The 18,599-nt window shown below is 39.1% G+C and overlaps 1 protein-coding gene across 2 annotated transcripts in view; it reads right to left on the bottom strand.

Annotated features, from left to right (window-relative positions):
• arhgef18a (rho/rac guanine nucleotide exchange factor (GEF) 18a) overlaps positions 1-18,599 on the bottom strand; it is a 33,650-nt gene that overhangs the window by 9,137 nt on the left and 5,914 nt on the right. The window contains exons 2-15 of one of the 2 annotated variants that reach the window (XM_050074388.1): positions 14,895-14,951; positions 14,438-14,498; positions 13,408-13,539; positions 12,844-12,950; positions 10,769-10,909; positions 10,030-10,280; positions 7,698-7,823; positions 7,292-7,409; positions 6,836-7,087; positions 4,913-4,989; positions 3,511-3,692; positions 1,775-1,830; positions 631-810; positions 226-369 (exon numbers count right to left, since the gene is read on the bottom strand). In XM_050074388.1, coding sequence (XP_049930345.1) covers positions 226-369; positions 631-810; positions 1,775-1,830; positions 3,511-3,692; positions 4,913-4,989; positions 6,836-7,087; positions 7,292-7,409; positions 7,698-7,823; positions 10,030-10,280; positions 10,769-10,909; positions 12,844-12,950; positions 13,408-13,475 — 1,702 coding nt within the window. In that variant the 5' untranslated portion in view covers positions 13,476-13,539; positions 14,438-14,498; positions 14,895-14,951. The remainder of the gene's footprint in view (positions 1-225; positions 370-630; positions 811-1,774; positions 1,831-3,510; positions 3,693-4,912; positions 4,990-6,835; positions 7,088-7,291; positions 7,410-7,697; positions 7,824-10,029; positions 10,281-10,768; positions 10,910-12,843; positions 12,951-13,407; positions 13,540-14,437; positions 14,499-14,894; positions 14,952-18,599) is intronic. The other variant, XM_050074387.1, reaches the window with a different exon arrangement.

Genomic DNA, 18,599 nt, shown 5'->3' with positions numbered 1-18,599 from the left:
ACTGTTCTCTCCATTAGCCACTTAGACATAAAAACATGGGAAAATAGGGTCCAGGTTAAAAAACACATAAGTTTCCCTTTAATAAATAAAACTCATTCTTTTGTCAGCCTGTCATTGCATATACTAGCCATGTTTTACTTGGTCTTGTCACTGTCAACACCCTAACGTTAAAACATACATGAAACGAGGTAATGTCACAACCTTGTTAGTTTTACGTCGGCTTACTTTGCATGGTGCTTGCACCAGGGCTACTGTCGACTCCTCCAAAGGTCTGGGCCCTCCTGAGCCGGCCCCCATGTATCTTACTCTCATCAAAAAGAAGGTTTGGGTCTTTAATTCTTGAGGAGAGCAGGTTCTGCAGGTTTTCCACTGCAGACAAAAGAAAAAAACAACTCCTTAATCTCCTCCTTAAAATACACCATCAGTGCTTTCTGAGTCATGACTTGGCTGTCTGGGAAACAGAGCACAGTTTATTTCACCTTTACTTCTGTGTAAATTCAAATACCGACTCTAACCAATGCATACACATACTAAATACTTGCCTAATTTTTCCACCCTTGACCAACAAGAGAGTCACAAAACTGAGGCTACCTCTATAAAAACAGAGAGCCGAAACTGTTTTGCTCTTACCCTCATTGATGGCTCCTCTGAGCAGTGTCCCCCCCTGCTGGAGGTCAGTGGCGTCTCCTCGGAGTAGCAGCCCTTTGTGGGGGGTTTCCTGCTCTGTCACAGTCTCGTAGAGAGCAGCAAAGATCTGTTGCTTCTCTGTCAGACTTTGCAGTATCTGGTCATCCCTCATCTTTAGCATATCTAAAGAGACACAGCATTAAGTTAACATTATTGTCTAATCAATTCAGTGAAAATGCAGAGAGAAAACAAATGGATTGGACAGCATTGTTCCTCTTGGGGAGCAATACGTTATGGCTCCAACACTGGCAGGGTCTGAAAGTCTATGTACTTGTGATATTTTCATTAACTTTAAATAAAAATGTTCGAATAGTTTTTACCCCTTTTACTAAGTAAGTAAGCTGACTGAGCATGGTGGCCCTTTTCCAATGATTCCTGCTTTGTATAGTGCACATAAACAAGGAAAAACATGAATGCCAATATATACATTTTCCCCATATTTTTAATATTAAAATCAAGTATCTCGGCTCTGATTTTTCTGAAATATATATTTTCTAAAATATCTTGCATTGACATCAATAAAAATCAAAACAAAAGGACAAGACAAAAACATCATACAAAAAAAACAAAAAAACCCAGACATGCTCACACTGATATTTGTAAACTAAGCTAAGCTAATATTACAGAATGCAACATTCAAACCAACAAGATCATTATCAGGTAGAGCAGTTTGTTGATGTTTCACTTTAGTCTGAAGACAGCCTTCTCTATTTCTTTATGAAAATCCAACAATATGATAAAGGTTTTTGGCTCACATGATTCAATCTGTACCCAGTCAAATACCTCAAAACAAATACCTCTCCCTACAAAGGAAATCAGTAGCCACAGAATTACATAATTAGAAGTTTCAGAGGACCGTTAAGACCCTTAAGTTTGGCTCCTTATGAAAGTGGCTTGCATTTGATTTTTGGCGAAACTCAGTGAAACAGGGACACCAGTGAGCTGTTCGCTATGCACGTGTGGGTAGAAAGTTTGTGCACTAGCTTGACCATTTTTGGTGGAAAAGATAATCGAATGAAAGTGTCTCATAGTCAACAAATAATCACATTCTGAATTGTGCGTAAGAGAGAACCACCGGCTGTCTTACCTTGAAAGTGTTGTAGTCTGGCAGTCAGTTCACGGTACAGCTCCTCCTGTGGGTAGCTGATATACACAGACATCTTAGTCAGTATTGTCTATCTAAATTTATATCTGAATTTTGACCTGTCCAAAGATTTTGAAACGGCACATAACTTCTAAATGGATTCATAGACCTGCCCAAGATTGTGTGGAGAGACTGATCAGTAGGGGTGAGTAAGCCCAAAAAATTGGTTTTGATCTGACACCAAGAATTATGGGGCCAGAATCACTGATCAATACTTTTTAATATTAAAAGTGGTTTATTTATTTGAATGGAGGGGAGAGCAGTGTGTCGTGATTTACAAGGTGAATTATCACTCTGCTAAAATAACAGCCAATTACAGTTTGAAATGTAAAACTGAGCAACACTGAAGACCTGATTTGAATAAAATATTAATTTCACTACAATATACCTGGATACATGGATATACCAATATGACTCCCGGAAAATGAATTTAAAAAAATGTGATGGCCAGATTTAAAAAAAAATGTTTGTAGAGGAATTTTATGCTACGATGCTATGACAATATTTGAGCACATTTATGTTCAAAAGAAAAAGGTATCTTTTTCACTTTAGAAATTTAATGTGATTTTCATTTGCATCATCTTCAAGCCAAAATGTATTTACTACAAATAAGGCAACAAGAATTTCATTAATTGCTATTTGAAGGATGTTTTGCCCCTAAAACAGAACTCAATGAGCACGGTTACATGCGCACAATAATCAGATAACTGGGAATAATCAGGTAATGGTAATAATCCGATTTGACGCGTTTACGTGAACTTCAATAATCTGACAATCAGAAAAACCTGGTTTACATGATTCAGTCCTTCAGTTGGATTTCTCCTCAAGTACATGACATAAAACTCAAACTTCCTGTTACAGTAGGTACTCATATCCTTGAAAAACCTCACAAAGTACGCAAGTCATATATTTGTAAAATAAAGCACTCATCATACTGACAGCTTATATTCTTACAGTACTGTTTGTTTTTATCATTAACAAATACATGTGAGAGCATTCTAATGTGTAGTTTATCAATGTGGAGCCAATTTTACAGACTTTGGGTAGATTCGTAGTAAAAGTACTGGAAAGTGCAATATACAAGTGTATTGTATATAAACTTGTCACACAAAGTGCATAACATATAAGTAAGATAAAATAAAAGTGACAATTTAAACACTGAGAATATAAAAATATATTATTTTATGTAAAATCTTTATCTGAAAGGAAACAAAAGCTGTCAGATTAACGTAGTGGAGTAGAAAGTACAATATTTCCCTCTAAAATGTAGTGGAGTGGGAGTATAAAATAGCAAAACCCGAAAGAAACCAGATTAAAGGGTATACATGCACCGAATAATCTGACTATTGGGGAAAAAGCTAGATGTGTTTATCTGATTTCTCATAATCAGATAATGGCTTTTATCTGATAAAGCCTATCGGATTATGCTGTTTACATGACCACTTGAATAATCAGGTAACTCCAGAAATCAGATAATGATCGGTTTATTAGTGTGCATGTAAATCTGCTCAATTATGAGGCTCTTATTTCAGTCTTCGAACTACCACCAGGTAGCAATGCTACTTAAAATGGGCAGTTGCAACTACTCTATGAAACATTCATACAGTTGTAATAAGAAAACTGAGTTGCACTTTCCAGTAAAACTATTTCTGCTCTCTTCCTAGACGACCTCAGCTTACCTGTTCACGGCTTCCCTTATCAGCGCTGTCCATGTTATGCATTCCTCTTGGGAGCGTGCGTGAATCTCATACATCTCGGGCATGCTGACGGTGCATGCACAGATAAGGTACATGGCTTTGCCCTCATGAGCCACTTCCCTGACTATCAGCCTTTGAAGGGAGATCACTGGTGGTTTGTTCTCCTGCAGGAGCCACGATAACACAGCAAATGTTATTATTATTCAAATAATTATTACAATCGGTCCTAGATTATTACATCATATCATTTCAAGTCTATTTTATTATTATCATTTGTAGTCCATCATCACAAATCAGAAATCTGCCTAAAGGACTTTTGATATATGTGTCAAGATTTGATGTACCTTGATACAATAATAAAAAGAAGTCTGTGTCTTAGACTGAAAGGGATAGTTCGGATTTTTTTTAAAATAGGGTTGTATGGGGTACCTGTCCATAGTAAGGGTATTACTTACAGTAAATGTCAGTTGGCACACCTCTAATTTGGAGAAGTAGGCAGGAGTTCGACATGGAAGCTAAGCAACTGCTGTGGATGGGGGTCAACAACAAAATGCATTTTGAGCCACCTACAAGAAGGCCCACTTAAAACAATCAGTAATAGTTTAACTCTACATTATACTGAGAGTATTTTCACTGCTTAACCTTTCTGTCAGACAGCCTATTTTGATGGGGAAACTGTTATTGGCTTCAGTTCCCCATCAGTGCCCTCATCAAAGCCACCAGACTCCACTGAGAAAAACAGTCATTTTAGCTCACTGAGCACCGGAGCTGCTCGCCTTCCACTTCTTCGATCACTTAGTTAGGTTGTGTTACTGTGTGACTTTGGTGAATCCGAAATAACCCTTTTAAACGCCAAAGTCACAATATAACACAAACTAACTGATCGAGGCAGCAGTAAACCAGCAGCTCCTGTGTTCCATGAACTAAAATGACTGTTTTTGTCAGTGGCTTTGTAGAGATCAATATAACAGCTATATTTTCCAGTTGGAAGTCACTGTCTGACATTAACTTAACACAGTGGAAATATTGTAAATATAGTGTACGCTTAAACTGATATTGATTTTTATTTATTTTGGCAGGACTTATTTTAGGTTACTGAAATACTTTTTGTTGCTGACCCCCCTCTGCAGCAGTACATTGCTTAGCTGCCATGTTGTACTCCAGCCTGCTTCTCCAAACTGGGGGTGTGCTGACTGACACCTACTGTATGTAATATACTGTCTATGGATAAGTACCCCATATAACCCCACTTCAAAAAATCTGAACTATTCCTTTAATACTGCTTCTGTCCATGTAGAAAAACTGGACAAAGATATGATATAAAATGGTTATGTAAAAATAATACAGTGGGGAGTGAAAAAAATGCACGTTGGGTGGAACTCACCACAGCAGCAAAGACGAGCTTCTGATCTTTCTCTTGTAAGAGGAGGAGCACGTCTGACAGCAGCACAGCATGGATGTCTGCAGGGAGACATAAATGTTTCTCAGCATCGAAACAACAGAAGAGCTTGATGTTGTGACTCAAGTTGTCATGGGAGGTGGACTTGTTTTGTAACTGTTAATAATTGACATCCCAATAATGACATGAAGATATGCTGCTCTACTGGCTCTCTGAGTATTTTGGATTTCACAATAGCAATTTGGCCCGAAGTTGAACCTCATATTAAAACATTAAGTAAACAAGTATCAACAAATGTTGTTGCTATAATACTGCAGTAATCCACTGAGCTATCAGTCACTTGAAGCATCTTCCTTTAAAGTGTCATCAAAATCAGACCAGTGCACACACTTTGGTTTACAATTTGAACTGTGGTGACCCCATCAGGGCAGTGTGAAAGAGTAGTTCAAGGAGAAATTTGAAGACCCAAAGAACCATAAAAATTGCTGTAATTACTGTAACTTTATGTCTTGTTCCACCTTCTTATTTATTTTGTTTATTTGACAGGGACAACACTGCAAGCATTGTTAAATGCAGATAAAAAATACAATGTATGTAGGGCACTAACGATCTCAGCACAACACATAACCATGTAATAAATGTGTCAGTTAATTATCATCTGTTACGCATAAGGAAATAAAACTGTTTAATAAGCCAGGTAATGCTCTGAATGAGCCAAGTCGTCAGGGAGGTTGTTCAAGTCAGATTAGCCTATGAACAAAATATTCATAATGTAATTCATTGAAGAATTGTTTCCACTGCAGTGCAGGAAAACCACACTGATCATCAGACCATTAGTCTCATTAGTTTTCAGCTTATATTTTCAGCCGTAAGCCGGGCTGGGCGATATAGCTTAACCCATTGAAACCTGAGCAAATTGATTTGTTTTCTTTTTAAAACATGGGAAGAAGGCAGTGAGCAACTTAAAAAGGAAATTACCCCAAAGAATTAGCAAGAAATTAGTTAAAAAATAGGTTTCACTAGCTTTTAAAAAAATAATTTTCTAAACCTATATTTTATTTTATTTATTTATTTTTTATTATTTAAAAAAAAAAAAAAAATTAATTTAATTTAATTTTATTTTATTTTTTTTGCAATTTTAGGGACATTCCTCACCAAGTTGCTCACTGCCTTTTTCCCATGTTTCTGAAAGAAATGTCACCAGTGTGCTCAGGGTTCAAATGTTTAAATAACTTGCAACAGGTGTCTGAAAGCAGCACCAAAAAAAGTGATGTCACTCCAGGTTTCAAAGGGTTAAAATAACATTGTGATATTTTTAGGCAATATCATGATACTCAATATATATCTTGATATTTTGAAATCTCAACTAAAGTACTGTAGACTTCTAAAATACAAAATGAATTATTACAATAAAGTTAAATGAAGTAGCTACTGTCGTATAATAAAGTTAAAAAAAAAAATACTGTTATAATCAAGGTGAATAAAGTATTGTTATAGTTTCATTTTGAAGCAGCCAACGCGTCTCAGGCTGGAAGTGTTGATTGCTTTTGCTGTGAACTTGACGCCTCTGGTTAACAGTTGTTTTTAGCAGTTAGCAGAATGTTAAACTGTTAAAGCAGTACCTTTAAACGTGACTTTATATTACTGTAAGCTGGAAACAAAGTCAGAGCCATAGGAGAGAGCAAGAGAACTGAAACGCTGAAGCAAGTCTCAAAAATGATACATATACTCTATGTTTGTGATATAGTCATTTTATACATACCACTTGGAGCAAGCCGTGATACATCCAATATTATAGATATATCGCCCACCTCTAGTTGCTGGCCATAGAACATCTAGTAAACATTTTACCTGTGATCTCAATGGTCATTAGCTATGCCAAAAACAAATGGTCACAATGTCACAAACCTTTCTGTCTACCGGAGGTCTTCAAGGTGACGGCTCCTTCGTGCAGCAGTGTCCTGTTTCCCTGGAGCAGATCCTCCCTGCGGAGCACCCGGCCGTCCTTCAGCCGGCCCTGAGACTTTGGTTCCAGGCGCAGGCCGATCTCTCTCAGGCGAGCAACTTTCTCGTATTCACAGACCTGAGCGTTCACCTGGGAGATGGTGTCTTTAATCAGCGTCAAACCCTGTACCAGAGACTTGTATTCGTCTGTGTCAGCTGAAAGGAGCACGAAACACATTAATCTACCAGTCTCTATTTATAAATATGAAAAGATTTTATATATTGGACCATTCTAGTCAGCATTTGTGTCACCAACAAATCGAATTTCAGTGATTTCAGTTTGTCGAAGGCTGAGGACAGAATGTAACAACTATAAAGATGTGTTGAGATGCAGGTAAATGATAAGAGGTGAGATTTTACCTTCAGTGTTCTGTATGATTCGCTCCACCAGTACGGGATATTTTGTGATGCGTTGAGTCACCAACAGAAAACATTCAGGGATACCCAACCTTCGCACCAGGGGCAGCTGACCTATTTTCTGTTGAAATTAAAAAAAAGAAAAGCTTTTGTTTTTGAAGACTCGCATCATTCCTCTCAGGTTAAGTATCTCAGAGTGTTTTCTTTTTGTTAGCTGCATCATTCTTTGTAGAACGTCTCATAGATACTGCTACTGATTCTCCAGGCATGCAACTAATTCACTTTAATTTCTTGTTTTGGAAATTCCAGTGCATTCATGCTGCAACAACACACAACCACAGGCTTCACTGTGTCTTGAAGAAAATCCTGTCTGTGTGCAACAACTGAACAATGAGTGAGGATTGCTCACCCTCATGAGGATCTGAATTTTCTTGTTGTTCTGCAGCTGCTCTTTGTAGAAGCTGATGGACTCATTCTGATGACTGCAGAACACACTGTACCACTCCATCATTCCTTCTCCCAGAGCACCTGAAAACTAACAAGAAAAGGGAAAAACATTGAATTTATATTTCTGAAAAGGTTACAATTTAGTGGTTATAATGTTATATTGAAGTTACTGCCAACATAAGACAACTAGAATTACTGCCTTGTGGTTGAATGCCTCCACAAACCTGTGAAGTTTGCATTCATGTCTGTGAAAACATGAATACTTCACACATATCTTCCCCCCAGTTTCAATATGGGTGCCCAAGATTAGTGTCACCAAGTCACAATCTGATCATATGTCTCCCCTTCTGTTCCTGAGTTATGGCGTTGAATAATGGCCAGGAAAGTGTTTTGCAGAATATCATGATGTCACAGTGAAGTTGACCTTTGACCTTTTGGATATAAAATGTCATCACTTCAACATTTTATCCTATCAGACAATTGTGTGAACTTTTGTCAGCTCAGAGGCATTAAAAAGGTCAACACTGACTAGAACTGAAGGATATCATGGCCTTATGGCGAACAGGAAATGAATCACACACCTGCAGCGCTGCTTATTTGACACTTGTCTCACATGAACTAAACATGTCATTCATGTCACATGTCAGAAACAGTCAAGGTCTGGTCGTCAAGAATTTGGAGAACAAATAATATAGATAAAATTGCTGCTTTTCAGTTGAGTTTATGTTGTGAAATGAGATAGTGGCATATTCCGATACATTGACTGGGTTTATATAGAAAAGAAAGTGGGTGTTGGTCTTCAGACATACAGCGTATGTCACTGGTGGGTGTAACCCTTTAGAGTGACTTCATCAGAACATCCCACAATTTTCAAGCTTCATATGAGGTAAAGCAAGAACAAGGACTAAATATCATCATTTAAAAGTACTGCCGTTAAGAAATTATCTCAAAGTAAACCTGCTTTAAATTGGTTATACACTGTAGCATGTTGGTATAACAATACTTCATATTATAACACATTTCACTGCACTTACATGACATGGATCAATTACTTGAATGTGCATACAGTATGTTAACAAATATATAGCTATCAATACTGTAGGATATTCTTTTGATTATATTTACATTATACTTGTCCCCAATGGGCTGAGCCAAATATCTAAAAATGCAGTTAGAATGACTTTAATGCCCCCTGCTGTTAAAATGTTTGTTTCACAGGTTAAATGCATTTTTTGCAACAACAGAACAATGGAAACTATGAAATTTACTCCTCTTCTCACTTGCAGTGCTACAATAGGAATAATAATTCAGCATAGAAAGCTCTGGTGCATCTGTGCCTCTATCACAACAGTAAAAATGCTTCAACTTCCAGGAACGTGATGATTTTTTCTGCTCTTATGGAGCACACACCTAGCTGTAGTTGCTTACAGTGCATTTCAGACATACCAGCCATTCCTATGGACACCTGTACACTCAGCTGGCACATGGAGAAGGAGTGACAAGGGTGGAGAGAGGTGGATGAAAATACTTAAGAGCTGTTTGTTGTAGACCTCAGTGTAGAAATGTAAACATAGCATTCAGGAACAGCACATATATACTGAGTAAACTGTGGACCTGAATGTGATGGGGTATGCAAGCTAAATGGCGTGTTTTTTTCTGAGCACCAGCGTCTTTTTTTCAATTGTTTCCATTGAGGACAGAGCATATGCTGCCACATGTCAGCGCCTACAGAAAAAGCAGTGCACCCAACATCTTTCTTTCAGAGTGCTCTGAGTTTTTTGGGCCCCCACTCTGAGTACTAGAGTTGAAAATCTTGGAACTTTTCTCATGCCCCTGCTTTTCTGTCACAAAAATGCTATATGGACACTCGGCTTCAATGCCTTTGAAAGCAACAGTTTTAGTTAAAACCTGAAATAAATAAAAATGTTGTGAACACCACAATCCTTTGTTTTAAGAATATTTACGAACATGAATTTATAATCTTTTTAAACCTTTCTGGAAGTCTAAAGAATAGCCTCCACCTCCCATTAGTTGTTTTGGAGATGACTTAAATGGAAAAGTACCTCTTACTTGCTGTGTTTTTTGTTGACACACAGGCTTTACTGGCATTTTTACCTGAACTTGAGTAAATAAGGACATTTCATTTTAAGAAGAAAATAAATACTTCTTTAAACTTGCACTCTACAACTTTGCATGTTTGCAAATCACACTGTCTCTTAAGAAGATCAATTTGATGACTGACTACAATGATTTACACAAAAGCCCACTGTGGCTTTCAGATGACTCTACCCTACCTGAGATATGAGAATATCCCCCAGCTGTGTGATCTGGTAGTTGTTAGGGCTTCCTTCCTCCTGACTTTGGTTTTGGCGAATTTTGAGGCGGTTAAGGAAGAGCTGGTGGAGGGCGAGCAGGTTTTCTACCCCCAGGAAGAGCCGCTCCAGCTTGGCCTCCTCTATCAGCAATGACTGCCTCAACTCGTGCATGTAGACGTGGAGAAGGATTTTTGAGGTGCGCACATGGTGCATCTCTGTCTGGATCAACTCTGGGAAATTGGTAAAGAGGGACACATAATTAACACATCTAAGCTGAGTGCCTGACATGTACAGGAACATTTGTGCCTGAGAAAGATGACAATAACTGCACACTCCTTGCTCAACAGCAAAAGCAAACAAAGTCATGAGGGTAAATAAAGGTAGTCCACCAAAGCGGGAGAAATGTGTTCTCAGGCGAACACAACTGCTGGTGTTATTATACTTATTATCACAGTAGAATTGTTTGACATCCAAAGGTCCTCTGAGTTAAAGATAGCATCCATCAACATCATAATTACAGACACTGTCATCTCTGCTTAAATAGTGCAATTATGTTTGTACTCTGCCGTCAGTGACCAAAGATACATCTTCTTCAGTGAGTGATTGACATGAGAAAGTTCTGTGTATATATACACACATGCACTTTATAAAGATGTTATATGATTACTGAAAATATTTTTAAGATTGTTTATTTATAGATTTAGCTGGTTAACCCTACCATAGATGACGTCCTGTCTCTTAACAGCCTCTTTGTTCAGGGCCTTCAGGTAGCTCTGGTCCACAGCCACGCTCCATGACTCCGCCTCCAGGTTCTGGTGGTCGGAGTCGATCTCGCCTCGCAGCACGGCATAATGGGAATCTGGATGACACACAGACAGTCACACAAGGATTTGTATCATCCATACAAGGCTTGTGCTTTGTGGTCACATGAGTATGTGTCTCAGTGATTCATTACAAGTCATGTACATGTTATTTTTAATCATTTTAATATGGTCTTACTTTTGTGGCAAAATGTTCTTTAAATGGCACCAGGTTATAATCATGTCATACTGTTTCATTACTTACAAAAATAGAGGAAGGATTAAGTCAACAAAAAGAAAATATAACTGCTGCAGAGGCTTCTGACTGCAGATTCTGGGGATATATTTATCTTTAATATCTTCAATAAAGATAATCACAATTTTGCATTCATGAAAAATGTTGTCATTCTTATTTTGAATTCCATGGCAAGATGATATTTGTCAAATCCCTGTACATAGAATGTATGCATTCTGAAAGGTACAATCTCCAATAACTCGGTTATGTTCTCTTTGGTGGCACCTATAATGATAAGCAGTAACTGCAGTGTGTTTGTCTGCAGACTGAAGCGCAATCCAATTTCTTCTTTCTACCCCCACCCCTCGTTTTTGAGTGCCACCTTACAAGGGGTAATGGTTCAACTCTTCAAGACCATGATACATCATCAGTAGTCGCAGATGCTGGTGATTACGCAAATAGACGTGTCGAGTCAATGCAAATATGCCGTCTTCTGCTGTGGTGATTTCTCTTGCGTGGGCTATAGGCATCCCTTTGCTGTTGTCAAGATGTTTGTCCACAACCTAAGTTCACTCTATCAATCGATCGATCAAACAAGTCATCAACACTACTTCATTACCAGGCTGCTGGCGGCACTCTGTAGGCTAACATTAACAACACACCCAACCTAACCTTTTTTTTGCTCTTTTGGTTTGCTGTTTTGCACTCTTGATTGTATTTTCCTGCACTTCTTTGTCTGCCTGTAAAGTGTCTTTGAGTTTTTGAAAAGCACTCTATAAATAAAATGTATTATTATTACCCTGTCAGTCTGCACAGATATTAGAGGAGCATTTTACAAGTGAAGCAACTTCGCTGCTGAACTTTTGGCACTATATGCCAAATCTGGGGTGCGACATGAAATATGTCAAAATGCAGGGCTGTCATGCAAAACTCAGCAACAACAATGTAACATTAGCTAGCTAATTAGCTACCCAGACAACTGTTGCTATTAAGAAAATGACCATAATATATTTAAACAACACTGAACTAAGATAATGCATTGCCTATTGTAATTCTTAAATCCTCATCAACAAAACAATACATTTGTCTGTTTCTTTTGTTGCTTGTTCAGCATCTTGCTGATGATTTCCCATAACACTTGCTTTGGAGTGTGCCTCTGATAAACCTCCATCTGGAGGGGCCATGTAGCCCCTACACTTCACCCTATCTTTCTATCCCAACCAGAACTGGGAAATCCTACAGCTCGAAGTGAACGCACAAAAAGAAGGGGTAAGGGCTAAGTGGTAGGGGCAAGAAGTCACCACAGCATAGAGAGGGTGTGTGTGTGTGTGTGTGTGTGTGTGTGTGTGTGTGTGTGTGTGTGTGTGTGTGTGTGTTTGCGCGTGCGTGCGTGCGTGCGTGCGTTTGTGTGTGAGAGAGAGCGGATCATTAAAAATTGTGATTTTTCCCCGGGAATATCGTCAAACACACCTAGTTCATAATACTGTAAATGCCATGATTTTCATCAATGAGCCATGACTCAAACACCATTGCGTTCCCTCATTCAGTGATAGATAGTGACTTAACAGACATTCATTTAAATAAAAATCTTTGAGATTATTACTTTAAAAATAGCTGTTTAAATTGTTCTGGGATACTGAATGAATTTACTATTTTTTGTACACTGTCCCAAGTACAAAATGTTTGTGTGTTTCACTGCAACAAAAGGTACAGGGTGCTTTCAACAGCTCCTCACCCTGCTGACAGTAACCCACTGACCTTCTAGGTTGATGGGCTCAGCCAAGGAAGACAGCGACAGGGAGTCTTCAGCAGAGGAGTGCTTCAATCGCAGGCCATCGGTCTCATCCATCTGCACCGCACCAGATCTAGTTGATGTGTGATGAGATAAAGCTCAACAGGTAAAAGTGATGTCAGTGCACAATCGTGCAAACACACGCACACACACAACACACACTATTTAAGTGTTCAGACTGTTGCCTAAGTCAATATCAACTCCAACAGCCTTCATCAGACTTGGATAGTTGATCTTATCTATCTGATGCAGAGTGTAACACCACCTTGATGTCAAAAGGAGAAATACCAGTAAAAACAACAAAAGACATCACATGACTCAGAATCAGGTTTTGTAGCACACATCTCTATCAGGCCGACAATGAACCCGGAAAACATGCGACTCTGTTTCCAGTCAAGAGTCGGCATCTGAAATACAATCAGCGTCGTGTATGAGATAAATAAAGACACTGTCGGTTGTCCTGTGAATGTGGCCTGAGACACAAGAAGTGCACGATGGAAATTAAGTTCTTAAAATACATGTTCACCAACCTGGAAATTGTGTTGCTGTAAGAGGAGGAACCGGGCTGAGCGCTGTGTTTTTTAGGGGTGACTGTCATCCCTGGACTGACGAAGCAGGCAGGGGTGCCATGGGAGGCCGAGGGAGATGCACTCTCCCCAGAGCTGAGCGAAAGAGATAAACAGACTGTGAGCAATCGCGGCAGAAAGACAAATATTGTGCGAGCACGGGTGTAGATTTCATGTCAACATGGGGAAGCACATATGAAACATGAAACAAGGGGTTAGTGTCAAAACAATTTCCAGCATGCAGGAGAATTTTTTGTGGTGTTTCTACATCAATTTAAGGTGGACATTTCTTAAAAGTTGTCAAAATAAAAGTCCTCTGCTGGCTTCAAATGCTCATGTTCTAAATACTGAAGAGGATATGTCCCCTGTGCATCCTCCGAAATCTATACCTGTGTGTGAGAATTTAAAAGTAAGGATTTTGGAAAAGACGCAAGGAGAAGTACATAGGAAAGGAGTTTAAATTAACTGTTACAAGTGGGAGTTTTGTACAACATTAACATACTAGAGACCAAATAGCTACTGGATCCCTCCCGTCATAATACAGCTATCTGTGACTAAAACAGAATGTCGGCCATAGGAGTAAAGTTGGGGGGCCAATCTTCTAATCAGCCTTCATTTTGATCTCAACTACACACCTGTACAGTTTTGCGGCTGCATTTTGCACAGCTGTGACACTATCATGTTGACAAAATCTGTTAATCGACAGACAGACACATAAACACCTGCCAAAACAGTCAAAACAGCTTCTGTGGTAGTGCCTGCTACAATAGGTGTCACCAGGACCACATTTTGCCATGATGACACACACACCACACTCACAAGGTGAAACAATACCAGCTGTTGTGATGTTGCAGCTGGGAAATGCAATCACACCACCATAAAACAATGCAGCTAAAAGTCAATACACAAACCATCGCCCAGCCCCACATTAAAAGCAATAAGGATTTGAAGGATTAAGAGTTTATTCCTCTGCAGGAAATGAAAATAGACATACCTTTATTGTTTGTTTCTGGGAGCACTTTGCTGAGTCACGAGCCCTCAAACAGACAGGTTACCTACAAAAGAAAAAGAACTGTAAGTGCAGAGTGCTTTTCATGGTGCTGAATCCAAACAACAGGCGGCTGCTGAACTAATCTAGCCTGTGGAGAGAAAACTGGTTTGGCAGACTGCGACGGCACAGCTCAAGTCAGACCAGCTCTCAAGCAAAGACACCCATGAAAAGATAGTGCCTGAGAACACAGAGATGTTCTACAAATTACATGATTTATTACAGTGACGCAGGTAAAGTAGCTGTTTGCAGATGGGTCAATATATTCTATTCTAGTACAAAGAGACATCACATAACATGTATATCAACAAGCTTTCGGCTCCTCAAGACTTGACTCAAGACTCTGTTCTTGAATGACCTTTAATGTCACTCATCTCTATGTCTGCAGCCAAGAATGACTCACATTGTTTATTTATACTGCTGCTTATTGTCTTCCATGTCCCGCAGTTTCCTTGTGATACTGGAAACATCATAAAGGAAAGAAAATTATGTTAAACCAGTGAATAAAACGAGAGAGGAAAATGCAGCAAAAGACTGACAGTAAACGGAACTGGGTGCTAACTGCGACAGAAAGCAGTGTGTGTCGGGGATTTAGTGCAGTGTAGCCCTCAGCGACCCTCCTGGCTGTGTCTCTGAGTATCTGTATGTGTGCACATGATAATGGGCCCTTCAGGGTCAACTAGAGTGATCCATCGTTGTGTGCGAAAGCCTCCACTTGATTTAAAGGCAGCAAATCAGACAGAAGGAGCAAAACAGCTCTGTGCTGTGGGTGGCAACATAAACCATGCTGTATAAATAAACTTGAACCATGCATACAATACGGCCACAATTGCTAAAAACATCCCTTTTTCCCAGCTACTGTTCAAACTTAATTCTAACTATATCCTAGCAGAAGCTGTTCAAAGTCAGACACGCCTAAAACATACACACTACTGTTTGACTAAAGGAGTTGGGACACAGACTCACACAGCTCTCATGTTAGCCTCTGGCTCACCTGTTCAACACACACCGCACGTCCTTCAGAACAAGAGCAGAAACCACAATATCAGTGTTTGCAGCACACTGCTTAGAAAGGATTAAAACACCTCATGTTCATGAGGGCTTTAAATGCTGCTAGAGGCGGGTGTCATTCTTTAAAATGAGCGCATTGTTTTTTGATTTATGCATTTGACAAAGACTCTGAAAAAGACTGTAGGTACTGGTAAATAAAAATTATAGTTACTATTGTCATGCAGGTGGAAGCATGATTTGTTTTTATGTCACTCAGTGAAATAGACTAATTATATTAGTGTACAGCAGCCTTTACAGCTTGGAAAAGACAACATAAATCATGATATAAATTTCAAGGCTTTCTAGGGCCTCACTTTTCAGATCTATTTTTGGATCCCAAAGTAACAGAGTCAAAACGTCCAAATTAATATTAAAATGTACATCAAAAATTCCACATCCTTTTCCCCCACCCAACTAGTGCTGAAACAGAAATCACCAGAGAATTACAACTGTGATATTCGAATCATTGCTAAAGTCATTTTTTAAGCAACAAGACGAGGTGTCGACAGCCGTGCTAGCAGCGTAGACACAGTAGTGCTTTTAGCTAAATGTAAATGTCAGCATGCTAACACGCTCACAATGACAATGCTAACCAGGTGCAATGTGTAACGTGATCACTATCCTAGTTTAGTGTGTTAGCATGCCGACATGTTCTAATGAGCACTAAATACAAAGTACAGCTGAGGCTGGCAATGGCACTGGTTTAAAGGTATGTGGTCACAAACCAAAGTAATAAACAAACTAACCAAATGACAGTGCTAGATGAAAGATTAAAGCTGTAGTTGGTAACTTTGATAAAATAACTTTTTGTTAGACTTGCTGAAATTGTCACTAAATCCTGACAGTAGTATATGAGGCAGATAATTTGAGAAAAAAAACTTCCCCTCCTTGTTCTTCGCAAGAATCCACTGCACATGAATGTAAATAACTTATCAGAGCCAAGGAGTCTCTAGCACTACTGTCAATCATGTCTCATGAACTGCGGTCAAACTTGGCAGCGCTGATCAAGTATGAATCAAGATTCTGTTACTGCACTGCCTTTTTCTCACCTCAAATGTTTTCATAAACATATTTTGGCGTACTGTTTAATAGGGGTGGGAATTTCCAGAGGCCCCACGACATGATTTTATCACGATACTGAAGTCACGATACAATATTATTGCAAATTTAAATGTCTGGCATAATGCTGAGCACTGCAGTCAAATATTCTGCAATTTATTTCCTTTTTTTAATTGCATCAACATCTGTTTTATCTAATAGGATAAAGTTTTCCATCTGTTCATCTCATTTTAGACATGTTTATTGCAGCAAACTTTTTTTTATTTTCTATTTAACCTTTAATTAACCAGGAAGTCCATTGAGATTATGATGCTCTTAAATTCATCAATGGATATAAGTGTTTCTAATTTTAGATCTTTTTGAAGATTGTTTCAAGTCCAGGGTGCAGAGTAGGAGAATGCAATTTTCCCCAGAGCTGTTAAAACCTGGTATAAATTTAAAAGCAACCACTTGGAGGAGCGTGGCTGATAACTACCAGAGCTGACACACAGAAGGGAGCAGAGGTAGGTCGGAAGTTTGCCCAATATTGCTTTATATTATAATTCAAAAAATAATGTATCTAAGAAAACGCTGATACCTTGCATGTGTGTGACGATACAATATTGGCACACAAAAATATTGCAATACAATGCTGTATTGACTAACCCCCGTTCCTAGTGTTTAACTGTAAAAAGAGAAAGTTTCTGACTCAGCCGCCATGTTGGAAATAGTCGAGTGAAAACAAATTACCGCCCACCTGACACAGCAAACTCTCATTCTCCTGCTTGTTTTCGTTCAGACCTGGTAGACTATAGCAAATGCCATTAGAAGCACTCCTATTAGTGACACCGATGATCTGTTTGATGCATTACCATGTGGACGTAGTGACAGTTTCAGCAAAAATAACAAAAAGTTACCACACGCTACATTTAAAAACGTCCTCAGGATACAAACAAACAAACAGAAACTATACAGCACCACTTTCTTAGACACGTATTTTCCCAGGGGCTTGTATCACATTACTGTCTTTAAAGACTTGTTTCTAAGCCCCATGGTATGTTATTAGCCATATTGTGGTAGTATGGTTCAGCCCCTTGTTGTGAGTGACAGCCACACCTCAAGTGATTCACCCACACTGGGCTGAAAGGGAACAGAGCAGCATGAAATACAGGTCATTCCCTGCAAGAGACAAAACAAGACCAGCAAGTCTGCCAAGTATCCTGCAGAGGACAGAAAGACAGGGGAAAAATACAGCTTAATGCTGTGTTTGTGGAAAGTAGTTTCACTTAAAAAGACATGGGCTCTAATCCCTTCAACACCACAACAAGACTATTAAAACAAAGTGAGACTTGCCGATGTCCTGTCGTGACAAGACAAGTGAAACCAGGCCATCAACGGTTAACAACCGTGAAACTATACCCATTAGCCTGAGGAGGCTGTAAAAGCTGACGGATTCAAAGAAACCAGTGATCCGTGTTGCTCCTGCTCCCAATAAACCCTGGAGGCTGTACTTGTTTCACATCATCACAGAGGGATAATTTGTCAAAAACAGAAACACCAGATAACTGTTAAAAAATCCTTCCTCAGAGCAACAGGTCTTGCTTACACTTTGCATGTTGCCTTCACACCTACCAGCCTTGACACAAAGATTACTCATTAACTTCTAGATACTGTCTGTTTTATTATCTTTAGTGTGCCGTAAATGCATGCCAATGTGTCTCTGTCAGTATCAACAGGCGAATCCTACCCTTACCAAGAGTGACGCGTGTGTGTATGCAATGCAGTGAGAGCCCCAGGTGACCTACAGCACTTCCCAACTGTAAACATTTGAGACTGGCAAGAAATGACTGGTCAGCATCAGGGCCTCCACCAATCATTTAGGACGCTAACAAAGTTGAGCTCTTTGACTATAATTTATGTCTGATATCCATTTTTGATGAACATTTTCAAATGTACTCTTATAATTTTAGATTTTTATTGGCCAGCTAGTGATTCAGCTCATTTCCAAACAGTATGAACT

This window comes from Epinephelus moara, chromosome 21, assembly GCF_006386435.1.
Source record: "Epinephelus moara isolate mb chromosome 21, YSFRI_EMoa_1.0, whole genome shotgun sequence".
NCBI classification, from domain to species: Eukaryota; Metazoa; Chordata; class Actinopteri; order Perciformes; family Serranidae; genus Epinephelus; species Epinephelus moara.
This window is presented reverse-complemented; position numbering and strand designations above follow the sequence as displayed.